General features: G+C 41.0%; 1 protein-coding gene across 5 annotated transcripts in view; it reads right to left on the bottom strand.

Annotated features, from left to right (window-relative positions):
* Positions 1–23,033, bottom strand: part of srgap1a (SLIT-ROBO Rho GTPase activating protein 1a) — a 287,015-nt gene that overhangs the window by 16,532 nt on the left and 247,450 nt on the right. For all 5 annotated transcript variants that reach the window (XM_060923667.1, XM_060923668.1, XM_060923664.1 and 2 more), the window contains exon 19: positions 3,038–3,218. In XM_060923667.1, the coding sequence (XP_060779650.1) occupies positions 3,038–3,218 (181 nt within the window). The remainder of the gene's footprint in view (positions 1–3,037; positions 3,219–23,033) is intronic.

Below are 23,033 nucleotides of genomic sequence, written 5' to 3'. Positions count from 1 at the left end.
CTGTCTGTTAACAATCTAACGTCTAGACGGTTGCACTGATTGACTTCAAATTTTTAGGGTAGGTGGGCAATGGTCTGTAGAGTACCTAATTAAATTTTGGGGGTAATCAGGTCAAGGTCACCAGAAAGGTCAACCTTTCTGTCAAAATAACGTTTTCCATTATAACTTAAAAACGGTTGCCAATAGACAGATGTTTACTACTATGAGCATACAGGAACTCCTATATGGCCTTTCATATGGCACCATGATCTTTGACCTTGAGTGACCCTGAAAGGTCAAACTCAAGGTCATGGATTTTCAGAGGGCTATAATTTGAAAACGGTTGATAGTAGACAGATGTTTACCAGTATCAACTTATAGGAAGTGCCATATGGGCTTTCATTTGACACCATGACCTTTGACCTTGAATGACTTTGAAATATCAAACTCAAGGTCATGGATTTTCATAGGACTATAGTTGTTTCATAGTTTCATAGGACCTGACAGCTGCTGATTGAGAAATATTATCATTATCAACATACAGGTATAAAATAAGTGCTGCTGGGCGAGGTTTGTTTTGCCTGGCAACACTTGTTCTAATTAATATTCAACTATATTAGTGACGCATTTATGGAATAAGAATAAAACAACCAGTTGATGTTGACCAAGTGTCAGCTTCATTTTCAGCTTCAGCCATTCAATTACAATACATGACTATCTAGAGCTAAACCAGGGACTGGCACGTATTAGTTGCATGGTGCGTAAGCGCCTCTTAACACGAATGACACTTTACCACAAACACAGCAGAAGGAAGGAGGTAAACCGGACTAGCATGATCAGTGACAATCTCCACACGGAGCTACTCGGGCACCTATACACTGGGCGCTTATGTGGATGGGGAGTGGAGTATGTCCGAATGTAGAACATTCGCATGGCGGTGCACCGTCACCGCCGTGTGGGGATAACGAGAGAATTAAACAAAAGGCCACATTTTCAAGATTGACAAGTCTTTTTATTAGTGTAGCGGCAACTTTTACAGGCGTGTCGGCAATATTGTGGGCGTAGTGGTAAGGAAACATTCCGTATCGACCCGATACACTGAAAAGGCCCAGTTAGGACCCTGATGTATATGTTGCTCTGGATAATGGTGTCTTCCAAATGCTGTAAATGTTAATCTCAGTCATTCCAAAAAAACAATCAGACTACTTCACAAAAGTAGGTTTTGCATATAATAAAAAATTGGTGCTTGGACCCTAAGAGAAACATTTTCTGCAGATTGCATGCATGAGTTATCAGTTGCTCAGCATACTAAATTCACACGAGATATCTTCCGAGATCAAAATGATTTGCTTTGTATCACACAAGTTATCAGCCGAATTTCCTGCGTACACTATTATTAGTTACCCCGCACACTAAATCAGCAACAGGCTACATATGAGATTTAAACTGAGGTCACTCCAGGCTCTGAGTTTACAGAGGAAATCCTGCCTGTGTGGGAGCTGTCCTGCAGACTTCCTTTCTCTCCAACCATCTCTCTGCAGGACAGAGTGCCTGACACTGTCTGCCTCTGCACCTTCAACTCCCTCCAACCCTTCGCTGGCCTCTAAATTCTCTCACCCCCAACGTCAGTATCAACAGGCTTTACTCAGGATCAGGCATTACTCAGGCAGTGCCTCTATGAGACCTGCTCTACTCAATTATGCTGCCCAGGCAGTATTTGTCATGACTGTGGGATTTGTTATTAAGAAGAGTTCACAGGAGAGTAAATGGCAGGGATGAAAAAGCAGACTAACTGCTGCCAAGATGAGCAAACCAGGGGAGGACGGCCAGTAGGGTGTCAGTAGTTCTGAGTAATCCCACAGAACAGTGTTACTGATGGAAAAACCTTCACTTGCCAAATTTGGATTTCCCCCAGAACCTGGGAAGCTTTGGGTCTTAAAGTAAGGTATAAATGACTGACAGAGGAAGTGACCAAAAGGAACGGCAGACTGAACCTGGAATTCTTGATCCAAACAAAACGACTTACGAGCTAATTTACGAGGCATGTAACCATCTGATTTGATTCACAATACTGGGTTCACTATTTGATGTTCCCATGATATTATTAAAAAAAATAAATGAAGAAAATTGTATTACCAAAAAATGCAACATTTATTTAAAATTATTTGTAAATGTTGGAATAAAATATAATAGCCTATTAACTAAAATATTCCTTTTATTAAAAAAATTTAAATGTGAATAACAAATAGGCCTTTTCTTAATAAACTTTTATGAACATTTGTACTACCTCCATTTTCTTTAGCTTTCGGCAGTCTGTAAAAAGAAAGCTCCGATTTCCTGTTGAATCCAGTTGTACAGCCAATTGCACAACAGCTCTTTTCCATTTTACATCTGTTTTTTGTTTGTTTTCATGGCTTTAGAGCTGTGTTACTTCCACCTAGGGTGACATCATGCTCATTCCTGCTATTGTACGATACTGTGTCCTAAACAACTCTAAACAACACAATTACAGCTAGGAAAAACTAAGGTTCCACAGCCTGATAATAATCGTGATTCTCTTTTTATTTCATCGATTCAAATAATCAAAAACTTGTATCGCTACACAATATAGCATTACGTGCCAATAATTTACTATAATCATAATATACAGTAGATTTTTCAAAAAAACCTACTAAATGGTGAGGATGAAAGCAAGTCATCACAAACACATGAATCTTTTCAAACTGCTGCTCATTTTGTGTCACAGGGCAACATAACACAGGAGGACAGTGCTATCTGCCTTCTTTCACATACATGAGCTCACAGCCCACAATTGGATAGTGTTACTTTGATTTGACAGAAGTGAAAACAGTACCATCCCTGCCATTCAGACAGCATGGCCAATTATTGACTTCTGACCACAGTGATCTAAGCCATAAAGGGCTTGATGGTTCACCAATGATTTGGTTCAAGTGTAAAAAGGTGAGGAAAAAAACAAAACAAACGCCTTGGCTTGGGTAACAGATGAGAGAAGAAGTGGTTTATCTGTATGAGCTAATGTACAGTAAGTCGTACTCACATATCCTGCACTACGATGTACTGGTGAGGCACCAAGCCGTCGATGCCGTTATGTCTGCCCTCCCACCAGTCCTCCGAAGCACGTTGATACAGCAGCAGAGACGCACCCTTCTTGAAGGACAGCTCCCGTGAAGAGCGGCCCACATAGTCGAACTTGGCGATGGCTTCAATTGGTTCACCCTCTGCATAGGCGATAGGTTACATTTACAACTCCGATTCCAAAAATGTTGGGACAAAGTACAAATTGTAAATAAAAACGGAATGCAATGATGTGGAAGTTTCAAAATTCCATATTTTATTCAGAATAGGACATAGATGACATATCAAAATGTTTAAACTGAGAAAATGTATCATTTAAAGAGAAAAATTAGGTGATTTTAAATTTCATAACAACAACGCATCTCAAAAAAGTTGGGACAAGGCCATGTTTACCACTGTGAGACATCCCCTTTTCTCTTTACAACAGTCTGTAAACGTCTGGGGACTGAGGAGACAAGTTGCTCAAGTTTAAGGATAGGAATGTTAACCCATTCTTGTCTAATGTAGGATTCTAGTTGCTCAACTGTCTTAGGTCTTTTTTGTCGTATCTTCCGTTTTATGATGCGCCAAATGTTTTCTATGGGTGAAAGATCTGGACTGCAGGCTGGCCAGTTCAGTACCCGGACCCTTCTTCTATGCAGCCATGATGCTGTAATTGATGCAGTATGTGGTTTGGCATTGTCATGTTGGAAATTGCAAGGTCTTCCCTGAAAGAGACGTCGTCTGGATGGGAGCATATGTTGCTCTAGAACCTGGATATACCTTTCAGCATTGATGGTGTCTTTCCAGATGTGTAAGCTGCCCATGCCACACGCACTAATGCAACCCCATACCATCAGAGATGCAGGCTTCTGAACTGAGCGCTGATAACAACTTGGGTCGTCCTTCTCCTCTTTAGTCCGAATGACACGGCGTCCCTGATTTCCATTAAGAACTTCACATTTTGATTTGTCTGACCACAGAACAGTTTTCCACTTTGCCACAGTCCATTTTAAATGAGCCTTGGCCCAGAGAAGACGTCTGCGCTTCTGGATCATGTTTAGATACGGCTTCTTCTTTGAACTATAGAGTTTTAGCTGGCAACGGCGGATGGCACGGTGAATTGTGTTCACAGATATTGTTCTCTGGAAATATTCCTGAGCTCATTTTGTGATTTCCAATACAGAAGCATGCCTGTATGTGATGCAGTGCCATCTAATGGCCCGGAGATCACGGGCACCCAGTATGGTTTTCCGGCCTTGACCCTTACGCACAGAGATTCTTCCAGATTCTCTGAATCTTTTGATGATATTATGCACTGTAGATGATGATATGTTCAAACCCTTTGCAATTTTACACTGTCGAACTCCTTTCTGATTTTGCTCCACTATTTGTTGGCGCAGAATTAGGGGGATTGGTGATCCTCTTCCCATCTTTACTTCTGAGAGCCGCTGCCACTCCAAGATGCTCTTTTTATACCCAGTCATGTTAATGACCTATTGCCAATTGACCTAATGAGTTGCAATTTGGTCCTCCAGCTGTTCCTTTTTTGTACCTTTAACTTTTCCAGCCTCTTATTGCCCCTGTCCCAACTTTTTTGAGATGTGTTGCTGTCATGAAATTTCAAATGAGCCAATATTTGGCATGAAATTTCAAAATGTCTCACTTTCGACATTTGATATGTTGTCTATGTTCTATTGTGAATACAATATCAGTTTTTGAGATTTGTAAATTATTGCATTCCGTTTTTATTTACAATTTGTACTTTGTCCCAACTTTTTTGGAATCGGGGTTGTAATTTCAAGCATAGAAAACCTGCATCAAAATTAAAGTCAGAATATGCCACATGGAGTTTTTAATTCAGGTTGAATTTGTGCATCTGCTGATTTCACTGGCAGAAAAACCATTAATACATAAGAACCATTTAGGCATGGGGAGAATATAGACCTCACAGGATATATTGAAACAGTTAATGTCACTCAACATAAGCTGTGCATTGGCAGTACTTGAATAATATTGTTTGAATGCAGTGAGATTAGAGTTCCTGCTCTGACCCTTTATGTAAGGACTCAATGGAGCGTGAAGGGCTTCGATGCATGTAAAGTAGCAGCGGTCCTGGCAGTACTGGCTGTTCCCATCCTAAGCTGTTGCTTTAGCAACATGTCCAGGCTGGGACCAGGGCCCATTTTAGGCTGTGCTCAAACCTAATACATCACAGCTTTTCAGAGGAACATCTAGTGCGTGAGTGGAATATAATTATTATTGCTTATGAATATTTAACTAAAAATCAACGAAAATGCTGAGTGTAACCACACACCCTACACAGAATGACTTCAGTGGAATAACACATTTAAAAAAAAACCAAAAAAACATGAAATATTAAAAACTATAGTTGTCCAGCAGTGAAGCAGCTCAGCCAGCAAGTAAAATGCAGAGCTAAAAATAGCCTCCGCTCCTTTATCTCCCAAACCCCATTAAGTCAGACAGGGGGTCCCTGAGCGCCGGCTCCACTGCTGCTACCTACATGCAGCACACCTTCACTATGAGACGTGTGCTTTGCAAGTACAATCTGAACAAACCACAAAGGACTTTTTTCCCCCCTACTGCGCATTCAAAAACAACAACCATTCCAAATAGCAACCTATAAAACCTGATTGTTATATTTCTAATTCTCCTCCAGTGTAAGGGCTGACTGAAATGATCACAGTGATGACAAAGAGACCGAATCATCATGATGGGACGTAAAGACAACAAACGTCATGTTCAGTATGTGGGAAATATGGTTAACCAGGCTAACCTGTTACAAAAAAATTTAAAAAAAAAAAAGCGCAAAGAGTTTTTTACATTTTCACCAAGAATAAGATGACAAGGTAAAAAAAAAAAAAATCTCTTGTTGAATTCTCAATAGGGGAGAGCAGGCAGACTTGGGACAGTTTGTATTCCCATAAATTAATTTCAACCAATCAGGTTTTAGATTAGGCGGCACGGTGGTGTAGTGGTTAGCGCTGTCGCCTCACAGCAAGAAGGTCCTGGGTTCGAGCCCCGTGGCTGGTGAGGGCCTTTCTGTGTGGAGTTTGCATGTTGTCCGCGTGGGTTTCCTCCGGGTGCTCCGGTTTCCCCCACAGTCCAAAGACATGCAGGTTAGGTTAACTGGTGACTCTAAATTGACCGTAGATGTGAATGTGAGTGTGAATGGTTGTCTGTGTCTATGTGTCGGCCCTGTGATGACCTGGCGAATTGTCCAGGGTGTACCCCGCCTTTCGCCCGTAGTCAGCTGGGATAGGCTCCAGCTTGCCTGCGACCCTGTAGAACAGGATAAAGTGGCTAGAGATGATGAGATGAGGTTTTAGATTACATCAGAAGTTAGACGTTGCTCCTTTGAGTAACCTACTTCATTTTAAGCCATGAAGCTGGATACTGCAGTAAGGTCTGTGCAATTTAATATTTCATTAACTAAAACTTGTATTTTCTACTTCGCCTCCACTTCCATTCTATGGTGTAATGTACGCTGGTGGATTCGGGATTTGTTAGGAATTAAAGCATGCAGCTGAGAGTTACTGTATATAATATTATTTATTAAACTTAAATTCTGGGGAAAAACATTTAAGGATTTTTTTTTAAATGGCCAGATAGGGAGAGTTGGGACACTTCATCATGGTAGTTTTTTTTTTTCTTGTGGTTTCCAAATATAAAATTGTTAAAAAATTTTTGATAAAAATGTGGCGTGTCACTCCCTGCATGAGGATTAAACTAATTTCATCCCTTCTTGAGAATGGAACTGCTTTGTTGAGTCAGGTTTTGGGTAAACTGACATTTTTCTATCGCTGTACCAGCACGGTGTGTTCATACAGTTCATATGTTACAAGTTTTGATAATAAATAAAAATTAAACCTGTCGGCCTAGGTGTTTTATTTTTGTTCCATGTCTCCCCAGTATGTCCCAAGTCTCCCAACATAATGTCCCATATCTCCCCTCAATGTCTCATGTCTCCCTTCAAAAAATAATGAGAGAAAACGTGAAGCCTGAAGGCCAGTAAATGTGACAAGCTGAGACGCTAATGGTGTGGTAAGAGCGTATAGTAAATACTCTCTAATGCAATATGACTGTGACGCTACCTGCAAAGAATTTCACACAATCTAGAAAAGCTGAAAACTTGTCCCAAGTCTCCCTGCTCTCCATTGTTGATTGGTCAGAAGTTAATTTGACAGTAATGCTGGAAACAAGTCATGTGATTTTCTTAATACTCTTGATATAGTTCCTATAGAAACATCTTCACTGGGACTTAGATGGCAGACAGTGTAATTGCTGATATTGTGAAGTTTTATGTTCGGAGATGTTTATTGTTTCATTTTTGGAAGGAGTCTCCAGTGTCACTGCTTTGTAACAGGTAGAAGTAAAGCTGGAGGAAGTCTTCAGGGTGGACAGCTTTGCTATTTCTAGGTAACAAGTTTAATTGTTTGTCTTATTAACGTCATGAGAAAAAAACAAAACAGGATGCTGGTGAGGGAATGACAGGAACTGACCTGCCTTGTAGACATTCCATAGCATTAGATATAACTATGAACAGAGACAGTGGATATAAAAAGTGTACACACCCCGTTAAAATGATAGGTTTTTCTGATGTAAAAAAAACGAGACTACGATAAATAATTTAAAAACTTTTCCCACCTTTAATGTGACCTATAACCTGTACAATTCAGTTGAAATACAAACAAATCTGTTCGGGGGAAAAACATAAAAAATAAAAAACATGCAATAAGCTGGTTGCATAAGTGTGCACACCCTTAAACTCATACTTCGTTGAAGCACCTTTTGATTTAATGACAGCATTCAGTGTTTTTGGGTTCACACCTGCCATCAATTAAAATGACTCTGATTAACGCCAAATAAAGTTCAGACATTTACTCAGTTGCAGCCTCCAGCAAAAGCCAGGGTTCACAGAGAGCTTACAAAGCGTCATAGGGATCTCACTGTTGAAAGGTATCAGTCAGGAGAAGGGGACAAAAACATTTCCACGGCATTAGATATATTATGAAGCTCAGTGAAGACGGTCATCAAGAAGTGGCGAAAATATGGGACAACAGTGACATTACCGAGAACTGGACGTCCCTCCAAAATTGATGAAAAGACGAAAACTGGTCAGGGAGGCTGCCAAGAGGCCCACAGCAACACTGAAGGAGCTGCAGGAATTTCTGGCAAGTACTGGTTGTGCACTACATGTGACAACAATCTCCTGTATTCTCCGTATGTCTGGACTATGTGGTAGGGTCAAAGAAAAACATCCAGGCCTGGCTAAATTTTGCAAAAAAAATAATACATCAACTCTCCCAAAAGCATGTGGGAAAATGTGTTATGGTCTGATGAAACCAAGGTTGAACTTTTTGGCCACAATTCCAAAAGGTATGTTTGGCGCAAGAACAACACTGCACATCACCAAAAGAACCCCATACCCACGGTGAAGCATGGTGGTGGCAGCATCATGTTTTGGGGTTGTTTTTCTTCAGCTGGAACAGGGGCTTTAGTCAAGATGGAGGGAATTATGAACAGGTCTAAATACCAGTCAATTTTGGCCCAAAACCTTCAGGTGTCTGCTAGAAAGATGAAGAGGAATTTCATCTTTCAGCACGACAATAACCCCAAAAAAGTTTTGGAATGGCTCAGCCAGAGCCCAGACCTAAATCCAATTGAAAATCTGTGGGGTGACCTGAAGAGGGCTGTGCACAAGAGACGCCCTCGCAATCTGACAGATTTGGAGCATTTTTGCAAGGAAGAGTGGGCAAATATTGCCAAGCCTAGATGTGGCAGGCTGATAGACTCCGACCCAAAAAGACTGAATGCTGTAATTAAATCAAAAGGTGCTTCAACAAAGTATTAGTTTAAAGTGCTGATGACACGAACATGACTCTATGCAATTTCTTAAATAAACTATACAACATGGCAAACATGTTAGATTTCTGTTATAATTACGTGAAAAGAAGCTGTTGTTACGCGAATATCCAACTTTTAATTGCACAGCGCAAGAAAACTGGGTCTGTGGCTCGCGGCCATGCTGTGACGTCAGCGGAAGAACACGCTGCGGTTCACTGGCTGTTCTACTCAATGGAAATGGCGCATGAAAATGCCGGTGAACTTTCTAGTGCTAGCTCTTCAACAACCAAATACTGGTACTTTAAGCAGTGATCATGATGGCATGATTTTATCTGATTTTAAATAAATGAGATTGATAATAATGTGAATGTTCACAACTAGTACATACAAACTCTGCAGCTTCTGATTCAGCAGCTGCGTCATACTCCGCAAAAACATCAGCAAGAACCTACAATATAAATGGAAATGCAATACACTAAGCTCAAATGACTTTTGGAAAGTATAATTTCTAAATTTTTTCTACATATTCTTGAAGTCGGTCATCGGGGTACTTGCTACCGTTCCCTAACAACGCATGGCAAAGGGTAAAGTGTAGTGTTGCTACGAGTACTTGCTAAAGCCTCCGGTGGAAGATCCTCGATGTGCTGATAAGACATACAGTTCTATATAACACACAAGTGTCACGATAATCACAAAACAGATGCAAATTGTTAAAATACCTAATTTTTAAGCAATCATGTGTTGATCTCTTCCGAATAGAATCTATGATAGCCTACCCTCTTTACCCTTTGCCTCTCGTTGCTAGGCGGCAGTTACATGAAAGCCGCAAGCTTTCACAAGCAAATACATGACTGATATCACACCGACTTTATGATTACATCTATGATTATCATGAATGTGTACTCTATGATGTGTACTCTATGAGCGCTCTGGAGCGAGTCACTTCCAAGATGGCCGCGCGGACCGCATGGTTACTATTTTTAGCATCATGTCGGAGCACTCTATAGCTCTACGAACCTTTATCTTATGTCGTTTCTCAACACATGTTCTGACAGGAGGACTGTCTTTGGAGGAGTCGCCTTGTCCCAGGCGACTGCTGGATCCGGCATAGCTACTAGTAGACCCCCTCCGGAATACTGTAGGCACTGCTGATGGCAGCAACACACGTTTGTGCTGAACTGCACACCCAAGAGATTCCTTTAAGCTGGGAAGGGTGTCAAAACAATCCAAATCGAAGTGTTCAGAGCACAGGACGGATGTTGGTGAGGGCTCCCACTTGTCACGAGTGCGCCTGACTTGCCTCACCCACTTCGCATGCAGCTCGGGATCTCTGGGAAACTTGAATAAACTTACCCCATCCTTGTGGGTTTTGGAGCAAAAGCCGGCAACACAACGCGAAGGCATAATAACTATATATATATATATATATATATATATATATATATATATATATATATATATAAAATGTATAATAATGTCTAATAAAAATACTAATGATAAACTGAACACCTGCCGCATCAACAACAAACTGGTAAGTTAGGAGGAAGATTCTTTCGATGACGTCATATAGCTCCTCCTCCTCCTCCGTCTCCTGGGTGCTGCAGCCCTGTCAAATTTGCCCAAATAGCCGCGTTTTTTATCATAACTTGTAAAATAGGCGCCTTCATGAATTAATATATGGATCATCGGGAATTACTTTTTATGTTCTAAAACATCGCCAAAGATGTCAAAAACGTGTCATCAGCACTTTAAGGGTGTGCACACTTATACAACCAGCTTACTGCAGGTTTGTTTTTGGGGTTCCCCCCAACAGATTTATTTGTTTTTCAATTGAATTGTACAGGTTATAGGTCACATTAAAGTTGGGGAAAGTTTTGAAATTACTTATCATGGTCTCTTTTTCTTTTTTTTTTACATCAGAAAAACCTATTGTTTTAACGGGGTGTGTACACTTTTTATATCCACTGTAAAATGTGTAACTATTTATTTAGTAAAAATTGTAAACATGACTAAAGAAATATATAGTCATCAGGACATTATGAATGTAGTGTAAAATTAAAGTATTTCATTTGTGGTGTATTCAAAACAAAACAAAAAAAATCAGTTTTGAGAGATAAATTTTGAATGGTTATGCTGATTAAGAAATTAAAAATAAAAGTACAGATTAGTTTTTCTGGTGCTAAATGTTTTGTAGAGTGTGGCAGTGAGGGCGTGGTCAAGCGTCGGTCTGTGACCGGAGGGCGGAGTCAGGGAAGGTAAGTGGCAGAATCATTATAGAGATCTTGCAGTCACGTGACCGGAAAGTACACAACCGCCATCTTGTCGGTCAAAAACACCGCTGAATACTGCTGCACTCGTGTACAGAATGGATCAATTTCAACCGACGGACTACACGGCTCATTTTTCTAATGAACAGATAACTAGATATATGTCTAAAATAAACGATCTACAGATTAGTGACCCTTATGGCTTACCGGACGGAGTTTTCACGACCGGATTTTGAACTGCCAGCGGAATACCCGGACGTGTATAATTACCTCATTAACTTTCCCTCGCTGTTCAGTGGTGAAGCACTACGTGCTTATAAATCTCTGGACAGTTATCTTTACAGAAATTCAGGATTTGTCAGCGACTCAGATGTGGCATCTTGTAAACAAGAATCCTCACTGGATGGGTAAGTCACTTAAGTATTGAGTATAGCACTGACCAGCCGATTATAGAATAGAATAAGGTAATTCCAAATCGTCTGTCTTGTTTACATGGATCTGGCGTTGGAGAGGTAGAGGCTTGGCAGTGGAGATTTGAGTGGCTGTTTTCTGAGCTTAGTCAACAGGCCGGCTCTGCCTGCAGCTTCGCTTTTGCTTCCGCTCCCGGCGCCGCCTCCTTCGCTTTGCTTCCAATAACAATCCACGGAGACCCCGCTGGTCTCGCTATCTCGTCCGGAATGTTTTTTTTTTTTTTTCTCGTCCAGAATGTTGTGCATGCGATGGAAATCGCTACAAACCGTCATTTTCTGCTGGAAACCAATGTCCAGTAAGTCCATACGGTTGTAGTGGATATTGAAGTCCGGTACAGACGAACAACACGCAAAAATACACACAAAAAACATAAAAAACGTGCACAGGTAGGGAGAGCTTGTAGCCGCAGCCGTTGTAGTAGAATTGTATATAGTAGGGTTTTCCAGAAGAAAAGGTAGAAGTAAAAGCAGAAGTAGAACCAGAAGTAGAAGGCGGAATATGGCGTTTGACCGACACGATGGCGTCTGTCACAATCTGGATCGGCTGTGACGTCACATGCAAGTGCTCCATACCTGATGTAAATTAACCTGTTTGTGTGTCTTCCCAGCAGCTGCACCCTATTTAAGGAAGAGAGCGAGAGCAGAGCGGGCTCTCTCCTGACCAGAGCACGTGTGTGTATATAAAGATATATGAATAAACGTGTAGAAGCTGAAAAGCTGATAATAAACGGTTTTGTGAACTCAGTTCTGGCCTGCCATCCTTCTGTGCTCCACCCACCCATCCAAGTTGCTACATAGACTAAAAGAGCCATGAAATAAATATGCAAGTCGTTGTACACAGACAGGGTAAAAAAAATACCTCATCTCATTCTCAGTAACTGTCAGTATACGCAGTCAAGCAGAAGTAACAGGCAGGAATTTGCTCGGTCTGAATTAATAGACCTTGTCTGAAGCTGACAGTCGATTAATAAAGGTGACGGCAGGGAGATCAATATGTTCATGTGTTGTGCATATGTCCGTTTCTCTGTTTCTCCTCTCAGTATCTTTATCACTTGGTTTCTCAGTCGGATGGACGCCATCATTCAGTGAGTGTCCTCAGCTGCCTCGGTGCCATTAGAGCTGAGTTGGATGGAGATGAGCATACGGTGCTGAGATCAGCTCTGCAGGTGGAGGCTCAGCTTCGATAACAGCGAGGACACAAAACAAAGATGTGGCACTAAAGCACGGAAAGAGTCCTGCCTTTACATTTCAATTACTATTCAATCTTAATCAACCTACTGAATATATCACCAAATATAACGATTAATTAACAATTCGAATTCCTGTAGAAAGAAAACCAAATTGAGTAAATTGTTTCAAGCAGGGCTAAAAATCCACAACTCGGCAGTTTCCGCCAACCAAATACAACATGCTCCACTGCACTCACCACAGCCTCCAGTCTCCAGATGGACTAGCGGGTGACCGAGGGGGAACTAATGACCCGTGCAGAGTAGTCCAAATAATACACACAGCTCTAACTGTGACTCCAAACAGCACTCGCATTGTGTCCACTTACTGTAACTCAACACCAAGGACTACTGACCTCTCACCCACAGACATATTACTAACAGATGGAAGATTGATGTTTTGACATTAATGGGAAAAATGGAGCGTAAAGCTGTGTCTATATAACAACTGTTGTATTGCATGTCCTTCATGTACATATGTGGACATGGGACATGGCATATTCTAGCACACTTTATACAATAATATAATTTAATTCTTTAAGATTAATGTTCTTGTACTAACATTGTAGATTACAACCATTTATTCAATATAAAGACTGTTGCAGTTTGGTTAAACAAGACTGAATATAAATCAAGACTATTACGATTCCTCAAAGTGAACCTAAAAACAGGAAAATTTTATAACATTTTAACAGATAACCTGCAGAAATATTGAGCAATGCCTCAAATAAAAAAAAAATCCTAAAATCATGGAATAATCTATCTATCCATCCATCCATTATCTGTAGCCACTTATCCTGTTCTACAGGGTCACGGGCAAGCTGGAGCCTATCCCAGCTGACTATGGGCGAGAGGCGGGGTACACCCTGGACAAGTCGCCAGGTCATCACAGGGCTGACACATAAAGACAAACAACCATTCACATCTACGGTCAATTTAGAGTCACCAGTTAACCTAACCTGCATGTCTTTGGACTGTGGGGGAAACCGGAGCACCCGGAGGAAACCCATGCGGACACGGGGAGAACATGCAAACTCCGCACAGAAAGGCCCTCGCCGGCCCCGGGGCTCGAACCCAGGACCTTCTTGCTGTGAGGCGACAGTGCTAACCACTACACCACCATGCCGCCTGGACTAATCTATAACTGACTATTATATCAGACCACACAATTACTGTTTTGCATGGTCTGTTTTTACACATGCTGTGTTACGGTATGTACATTTGTTCCTTTGGGGAAGGGATTATTCTATGAAATACATGCAAATGATAAAATCTGCAACTTGTAGGCTGCATATTACGTTTAAGAGGATCCAACAGTCCTTCAGATACCAGTTAAAAGTTTGCACACCCCTACTTATTCAAAGGTTTTTCTGTATTTTGACTATTTTCTACATTGTAGAACAATACTGAAGACATCAAAACTATAAAATGACAGATGGAACATTTAAGGAATTATGTGGTAAGCGAAAAAGTGCTGAAAAAAGCCAACAACCTATGTTTGATATTTTAGATTCTTTAAAGGGCGGCACGGTGGTGTAGTGGTTAGCACTGTCGCCTCACAGCAAGAAGGTCCTGGGTTCGAGCCCCGTGGCCGGCGAGGGCCTTTCTGTGTGGAGTTTGCATGTTCTCCCCGTGTCCGCGTGGGTTTCCTCCAGGTGCTCCGGTTTCCCCCACAGTCCAAAGACATGCAGGTTAGGTTAACTGGTGGCTCTAAATTGAGCGTAGGTGTGAATGTGAGTGTGAATGGTTGTCTGTGTCTATGTGTCAGCCCTGTGATGACCTGGCGACTTGTCCAGGGTGTACCCCGCCTTTCGCCCGTAGTCAGCTGGGATAGGCTCCAGCTTGCCTGTGACCCTGTAGAAGGATAAAGCGGCTAGAGATAATGAGATGAGATTCTTTAAAGTATTCAGCATTTCCCTTGATGACGCTTTGCACACTATTGGCGTTATCTTAACCAGCTTCATGAGGTAGTCACCTGAAATGCTTTGCAATTAACAGGTGCCTTGTCAAAAGGTAATTAGTGTCATTTCTTGCCTTCTTAATGTGAGATCAAACATTAAACAGTAAATAATAAAAATACAGTAAATAGCCCTATTCCACAACTGTAATAATCCATATTATGTCAAGAACCGCTCAACTAAGTAAAGAGAAACGACATCCATCACTTTAAGACATGAAGTGTCTTTTAATTAATAAAAATAGAGAAATACATTGAATTTGAAGGTGTGTTCAAACTTTTGACTGGAACTGTATATATGAAAACATGTGGAGGAAGTCCTAAAGGCATAGAAGTTATTTAAATAATATTGGCTGGTGTTGAGTGGTACAGTATATCAGATACATGAGTCAAAGACGAGTTCAATATCATGCTAGCTGAATGGAATATATCTGATATACCATGAAAAAAGCCAGCCAATATTATTATTATTTCCATTGTTGAGTTTTCTCAGCTCTTCAGCTGGTGTTTGTATTGGTATCCGGTTAGAGCCTCCAACCTGAGATATCCAATACTCTCCTCAATATTCTTGCTGATCCTAGTAAGGTAGAGAATTACGCTCTACTTCTTTCTTCTCGATATCCAACTTCGTCAGCTCTTCCTCCAGTTTTGCCACAGCTCCTAGCGCTCCTACTACAACCAGTATCACGCTCACGGAAGTGTTCCACAATCTTTTAATCTCTCTTGCCAAATCCTGGTATTTCTCCACTTTCTCTTTTTCCTTCTCTTCTCATCCATCTCCAGGTATGTCTATGACCCAGGTGTGACGTAGATCTTTGTCTTTCACTACGATGTCTGGTCTTCGTGTCTGTATAACATGATCTGTTTGTATCGAGAAATCTCAAAGTATCTTTGCTTTACTATTTTCTGTCACTTTCTCTGCCACATGGTCATACCAATTCCTTGAGTATGGTAGTTCATATTTCTTCCATAGATTCCAGTATATCATTTGTGCAACTTTGTTATGCCTCTTTCTGTATTCACATTGTGCAAGTTTACTACACTCGCTGAGAATGTGAAATATGGTTTCGTCCCTCTCGTTACACATTCTGCATTTTGTTGTTCCTGCTTGTTTTTCTATGTTAACCTTCCTCCATCGTGTTGGTAGTGCCTGATCCTGTGCCGCAGTAATGAGTCCTTCAGTTTCCTTTTTCATGTATCCGTTCCTGATCCACTTATAGATCTTCTTCACATGTTTTTCTGTTAACTTATGCCGCTTTTCCACTACCAACGCGGCTGAGTTGGGCTGAGCCGTGCCGTGCTGAGTCGGGCTGAGTCGAGCTGAGCGGGGCTGTTGGGGTTGCATTTCGACTACAACCGCGCTGAACCGTGCTGGCTGGAAGTGGGTGGACACATTGGGTGGAGTTAGCGAAAGTGGGTGGACGTCACATGATGTCGTTAGGCGGCGCAAACAGGGACATAAGTGACCTTTTAAGCGGTAGCCTCACGACCCGGATAGTAAACAATAAACATGGAGTCGTTAGTGTTGCTGGTCTTGGTGCTGTGGCTTGTTGTCACCGACAACGCCAACAGATACTGGCAAGAGCGTATAGATGAGGCAAGGTGCATAAGGCTTCAGAAATTCTCGTAATTCATAATTATTCTTCTTCCGGGTTTACGGTGTTTACAGATCCCAGCGTGCTCGCGGGGCGTGTGTGGGCATGTGAGGACACTCCTCCTCACCAATCAGTGCACAGGGGAGTGTCTCCTCACGCCCCTAGCCCCACTCAGCTCGGTTTGGCTCGCTTCAACCCTGCTCCAAAACCGTGCGAGTTTTGGGTGCTGAGCAGGGCTGAAGCGAGCTGAGTCGTGCTGCTCTGAGGTAGTCGAAACACGAGCCGTGTCGGGCTGAAGTGAGCTGAAAAAGGGTAGTGGAAAAGGGCCATTAGGGTACTGCCCATGCAGCACTTTCTCTTTCCATTCTTTTTCTCTCTTGCTCTTTTGCTTGTCCTTATATTCCTTCTTTGTGTCCTCTTTCGTGAGTCTTCTCAGTAACCAGTTGTACCCTTTCTCTTCATCTCTGATGTAATCGGACAGTCCATGTTCTTCTGATCTAATTGTTTCCTCCACTGATTTCAACCCTCTTCCACCTTCAATCCTCGCTAAGTACAGCCTGGCCATGCTTGCTCTGGGATGTAATGCTCTGTTCATCGTCATTATCTTTCTGGTTTTCCTGTCCATTACTTGTAGTTCTTCTTGGTTCCAGTCAAGAATTCCTCCAGAGTATCTGAGGTTAGCAACTGCCCATGTGTTTATCCCTTTGATTACATTACCACCATTAAGCTGAGATTTCAGTAGTAGTTTGACTCTTATTATTATTATTACTATTATTATTATATATACACATTCCTTTCGGGAGTTCAACGCGTCTTTCACTTTCAAAGTTCTCTCAAAATCTTTCTATTTAACGAAGCAAACCTGGCAGCCATATTTGTTTGCAAATTGTCACAGTCGCTCGCTAGAACGGAAGTTTTACGTCTCTGATGTGTGATGTCATGTTGTCTTGACAACCATGCAATATTGTAAACCATATTCAACGCTCATTCTCCATTGGGTAGAGTGATGTAATACACGTAGGATAAGTGATATGCTAACAATATTGCATGCTATCAAACCAAATGAATGAAACCCGCTAGAAGGGAATAGAACACGTTTTCATAAAATTGAAAAAGTGTCCTGTATGTATAATAATAATAAAAAAATATTTACAGACATTCAGAAAGAGATGGAAAAAAGTAATTACTGATATTTTATTATTGTTACGATGTTAACATGCTCTATTTGGTTCTTTTTGTTCCTTGTAATAAGGAAGAAAGGTCAGTGAAATGTAACACACTAAAGGTGTTTCTGCTATAAATGTACATTTTCTTCATTTTGTTCTAAATGTGTGCAAGCTTTTTGTATTTGACTGTACACAAAAAGTATATTTGTCTGCTCACTCAGTTACTGATACCTGTTCTGCTCTCGAAGAGCAATGTCTGTTCATTTCATTTTGTCTATAAGGACAAACAGCACAGTTAAAGATCTGATGACACGAACATGACTCTATGCAATTTCTTAAATAAACTATACAACATGGCAAACATGTTAGATTTCTGTTATAATTACGTGAAAAGAAGCTGTTGTTACGCGAATATCCAACTTTTAATTGTACAGCGCAAGAAAACTGGGTCCATGGCTCGCGGCCATGCTGTGACGTCAGCGGAAGAACACGCTGCGGTTCACTGGCTGTTCTACTCTGGTTCTACTCAATGGAAATGGCGCATGAAAACGCCGGTGAACTCTCTAGCTCTTCCTCTTCTGGGAGTCTAGAATTGTGTTGTGAGTGGGATAGATCGGAAGAATCTAGTGATGACGAACACGGGTGCATCCAACCATACAGGTTTGAACCTGTTACTGTGCACCAATCTGAGAGCGACTCCGACTCCGAGATGGACAGCGGACAGCCCAGCATTGACGAACACCACAAGGTTGGATAACAAGGATTGGTAGGTCAACCCGTATTTGTTCAAAATGTTACGGAATCAATATTTTAATATTGTGTATTGTTGTCTTGCATGTGTAAACACTGCTTATATCATGTAAGCCGTATGCTACACTGAATACATAGTTCCTAATGGAGCATGCAAACGGCTAACATAATAAGCTTACGACTATGCCTGATCCGTGATACATTTAGGATAATATTGGCAGGCACATCTTCTAGTTTATGGCTTCTTAGTTTTATCCTTGAATGAAGCAAAATATTTGATAATCTACATCAGCGTAAGCAAATGACAATCTGTAGCCTACTTGTCTGGCTAAGTTAGCTTTCCCTCAGTGTTTGCTTTGAGAAACAAACTCTTTCAACTTGGCAATAAGAGACCACAATGCAAAGGCAAAATACTACAACTGCTACTACAAATCTGTCACATCAACAAACCAGCAAGTGAGGAGGAAGACTAGGCGATATGATGCCCATACCCATAGATCAGTTTTTTTTGTATTAGTACTAAGAAGACGTAAACAAACCATCCAACACCATCGAAGACAGTGTCTACCGTGAATACATAACACTGTTATTGAAAGATCTGTATTTTGTATCTGTATATTTGTGATGAACACTGTAAATACTGTAGGCACTGCTGATGGTAGTAACACACGTTTGTGCTGAACTGAACACCCAAGAGATTCTTTTAAGCTGGGAAGGGTGTCAAAACAATCCAAATCGAAGTGTTCAGAGCACAGGACAGATGTTGGTGAGGGCTCCCACTTGTCACGAGTGCGCCTGACTTGCTTCACCCACTTCGCATGCACCTCGGGATCTCTGGGAAACTTGAATAAACTTACCCCATCCTTGTGGGTTTTGGAGCAAAAGCCGGCAACACAACGCCAAGGCATAATAACTATATATATATATATATATATATATATATATATTAGTGCTGTCAAGCGATTAAAATATTTAATCGCGATTAATGTCGCGACTGTCATAGTTAACTCGCGATTAATCGCAATTTAATCGCACATTTTTGTCACATGAAAAACCATTGTAATTCTCTTATCAGCATAAAAAAGTGAATGGGCTTGCGTTGTACCAATGTTTTTTTTTTTATTTTTATTGCAGAGCATAACACATCTTGTCACAGCCACTGCAAAGTCGGACTGGAGCCGCCGATGGGAAAACGAAACCTAAGCCGAGCACCGTGGCTCTTCGTCCCGAGGCGCGGGGCTAGCGCACCCTGCCCGCGCTGGTTCTTTGAGGGGAGGGCAGAGGACTCTGGCTGTGCGGGGCGTGGCATTACAGTCTAGCTGCTATCGTTTTGCTAAGCAAAGTCTCTGTTCCAAGTTCCTGGCAGTTTCAAAAGCTTATGAAAAACCTACATCATGTCACAGAGCGCTAATCTCGCGATAAAAAAATTATCGCTGTTAAAATTGAGTCAAGTTAACGCGTTAATAACAAGTTAACGCGACATTTTTGACAGCACTTATATATATATATATATATATATATATATATATATATATATATATATATATATATGAGTGATTCCACGCTTATGGGTACTGAAATGGGGACATGAACTTATTCACCTAAAACCATTTCTTTTTTTACCATCAGATCACAAAACATGTAATCTTTAATGAATGATATGTTAAAAGATAACTTTAATTTTCTGAGATGTAATAAAAACATATTTATATGCCAAAGTCAAGCCTATGAGTTCCAAAATGATGTCTGTTACATTACTTCTGTTACGATTGTCCATCTCACGTCTGTTACAAATTAATTACAATCTAGCTATATACCATGTTAATCTTATTGAAAGAATGTGTATGTTTATTCTACTACACGTGTTTATTAATTATATTTGCTAAAACATCACCTTCCTATGTTTCAAAAAGTAATTCTACATTGTTAAAATTGAGAATATATATGTCCACAACACTTCTGTTACGTTCTGACTTTGACATATAAATATGTTTTTATTACATCTCAGAAAATTAAAGTTATCTTTTAACATATCATTCATTAAAGATTACATGTTTTGTGACCTGATGGTAAAAAAAAGAAATGGTTTTAGGTGAATTTTTAAAAATAAGTTCATGTCCCCATTTCAGTACCCATAAGCGTGGAATCACTCATATATATATATATATATATATATATATATATATATATATATATATATATATATATATAATATAATATTATATATATATATATATATATATATATATATATATATATATATATATATATATATAATGTATAATAATAATACTAATAATGACAAACTGAACACCTGTCGCATCAACAACAAACTGGTAAGTGAGGAGGAAGGTTCTTTCGCTGATGTCATATAGCTCCTCCTCCTCCTCCGTCTCCTGGGTGCTGCAGCCCCGTCAAATTTGCCCAAATAGCCGCGTTTTTTATCATAACTTGTAAAATAGGCGCCTTCGTAAATTAATATATGGATCATCGGGAATTACTTTTTATGTTATAAAACATCGCCAAAGATGTCAAAAACGTGTCATCAGATCTTTAAAGCATAACACACAGGGTCTCACTGCACACATAACAGCCCAATGAGGAAGGTTTCCAAAACACTGAGTGGTAACTAATACCAGTAACCAAACCCAAGCTCATTTCTATAAAAGACAGACAAATAACACTGCTCGCAGTTCATACATAATTGGGGTGAGCCTAAGGGAGTTCTGTCAAGGCGAAACTCACAGTGAGGTTTAACATGCAATGAGTATGCCTTTGACGATGAGTTCTGGAAAGATCCCTTTCCACAGCACTCCACTGGAGCAAAAACATTTGGAGCAAAACCATGGCAGCTGATAGGAATGAACTGGGATCTGTAAGTGTAAGCCTGCATCTGTGGGAGCTGATGAAAAACTCAGCTGATGACATCCACAATCAGGAGTCTATGTGGGTTCTGTTGGCTGAATGAATTAATATAGTGTCTTGCAAAAGTATTCATCCCCCTTGCTGTTTGTCCTGTTTTGTCGCATTGCAAGCTGGAATTAAAATGGATTTTTGGAGGGTTAGCACCATTTGATTTACACAACATGCCTACAACTTTAAAGGTGAAAATTGTTGTTTTATTGTGACTCAAACAATAATTAAGATGGAAAAAAAACCCACCAGAAATTTGGAGTGTGCATAGGTATTCACCCCCTTTCATATGAAACCCCTAAATAAGAGCTGGTCCAACCGATTCACTTCATCTAATCTCATCTCATTATCTCTAGCCACTTTATCCTGTTCTACAGGGTCGCAGGCAAGCTGGAGCCTATCCCAGCTGACTACGGGTGAAAGGCGGGGTACACCCTGGACAAGTCGCCAGGTCATCACAGGGCTGACACATAGACACAGACAACCATTCACACTCACATTCACACTTACGGTCAATTTAGAGTCACCAGTTAACCTAACCTGCATGTCTTTGGACTGTGGGGGAAACCGGAGCACCTGGAGGAAACCCACGCGGACACAGGGAGAACATGCAAACTCCACACAGAAAGGCCCTCGTCGGCCACGGGGCTCGAACCTGGACCTTCTTGCTGTGAGGCGACAGCGCTAACCACTACACCATCGTGCCGCCCCGATTCACTTCATAAGGTCACATAATTAGTTGATTAAGATCCACCTGTGTGCAATCAAAGTGTCACGTGATCTGTCACATGATGTCTGTATAAATCAACCTGTTCTGGAAGGACCCTGACTCTGCAACACTACTAAGCAAGCAACATGAAAACCAAGGAGCGCTCCAAACAAGTCAGAGACAAAGTTATGAAGTATAGATTAAGGTTGGGTGATAAAAAAAACCCCCAAACTTTGAATATCCCACGGGGCACCATTAAATCCATTACAGCAAAAGGGAAAGAATACGGCACCACTACAAACCTGACAAGAGAAGGCCGCCCACCAAAACTCACAGACTGGGCAAGGAGGGCATTAATCAGAGACGCAACAAAAACACCAAAGATAACACTGAAGGAGCTTCAAAGATCCACAGTGGAGATGGGAGTATCTGTCCATAGGACTACTTTAAGCCATAAACTCCACAGAGTGGGGCTTTATGGAAGAGTGGCCAGAAAAAAGCCATTGCTTAAGAAAACACATTTGGAGTTTTCCCAACAGCATGTGGCAGACTCCCCAAACACATGGAAAAAAATTCTCTGGTCAAATGAGACTAAAATTGAACTTTTTGGCCATCATGGGAAACACCATGTGTGACACAAACCCAACACCCTGAGAATACTATTCCTGCAGTGAAGCATGGTGGTGGCAGCATCATGCTGTGGAGATATTTTTCATCTGCAGGGACAGGAAAGCTGGTCAGGACTGAAGGAAAGATGGATGGCACTAAATACAGGGCAATTCTGTCTGAAAACCTGTTTGAGTCAGCCAGAGGTTTGAGACTGGGATGAAGGTTCACGTTCCAGCAGGACAATGACCCTAAACATACTGCTAAAGCTGCACTGGAGTGGTTTAAAGGGAAACATTTAAATGTCTTGGAATGGCCTAATCAAAGCCCAGGCCTCAATCCAATTGAGAATCTGCGGCATAACTTGAAGATTGCTGGATACCAACGTAACCCATCTAACTTGAAGGAGTTGGAGCAGTTTTGCCTTGAGGAATGGGCCAAAATCCCAGTGG

Source organism: Neoarius graeffei, chromosome 6, assembly GCF_027579695.1.
Source record: "Neoarius graeffei isolate fNeoGra1 chromosome 6, fNeoGra1.pri, whole genome shotgun sequence".
Lineage (NCBI taxonomy): Eukaryota > Metazoa > Chordata > Actinopteri > Siluriformes > Ariidae > Neoarius > Neoarius graeffei.
This window is presented reverse-complemented; position numbering and strand designations above follow the sequence as displayed.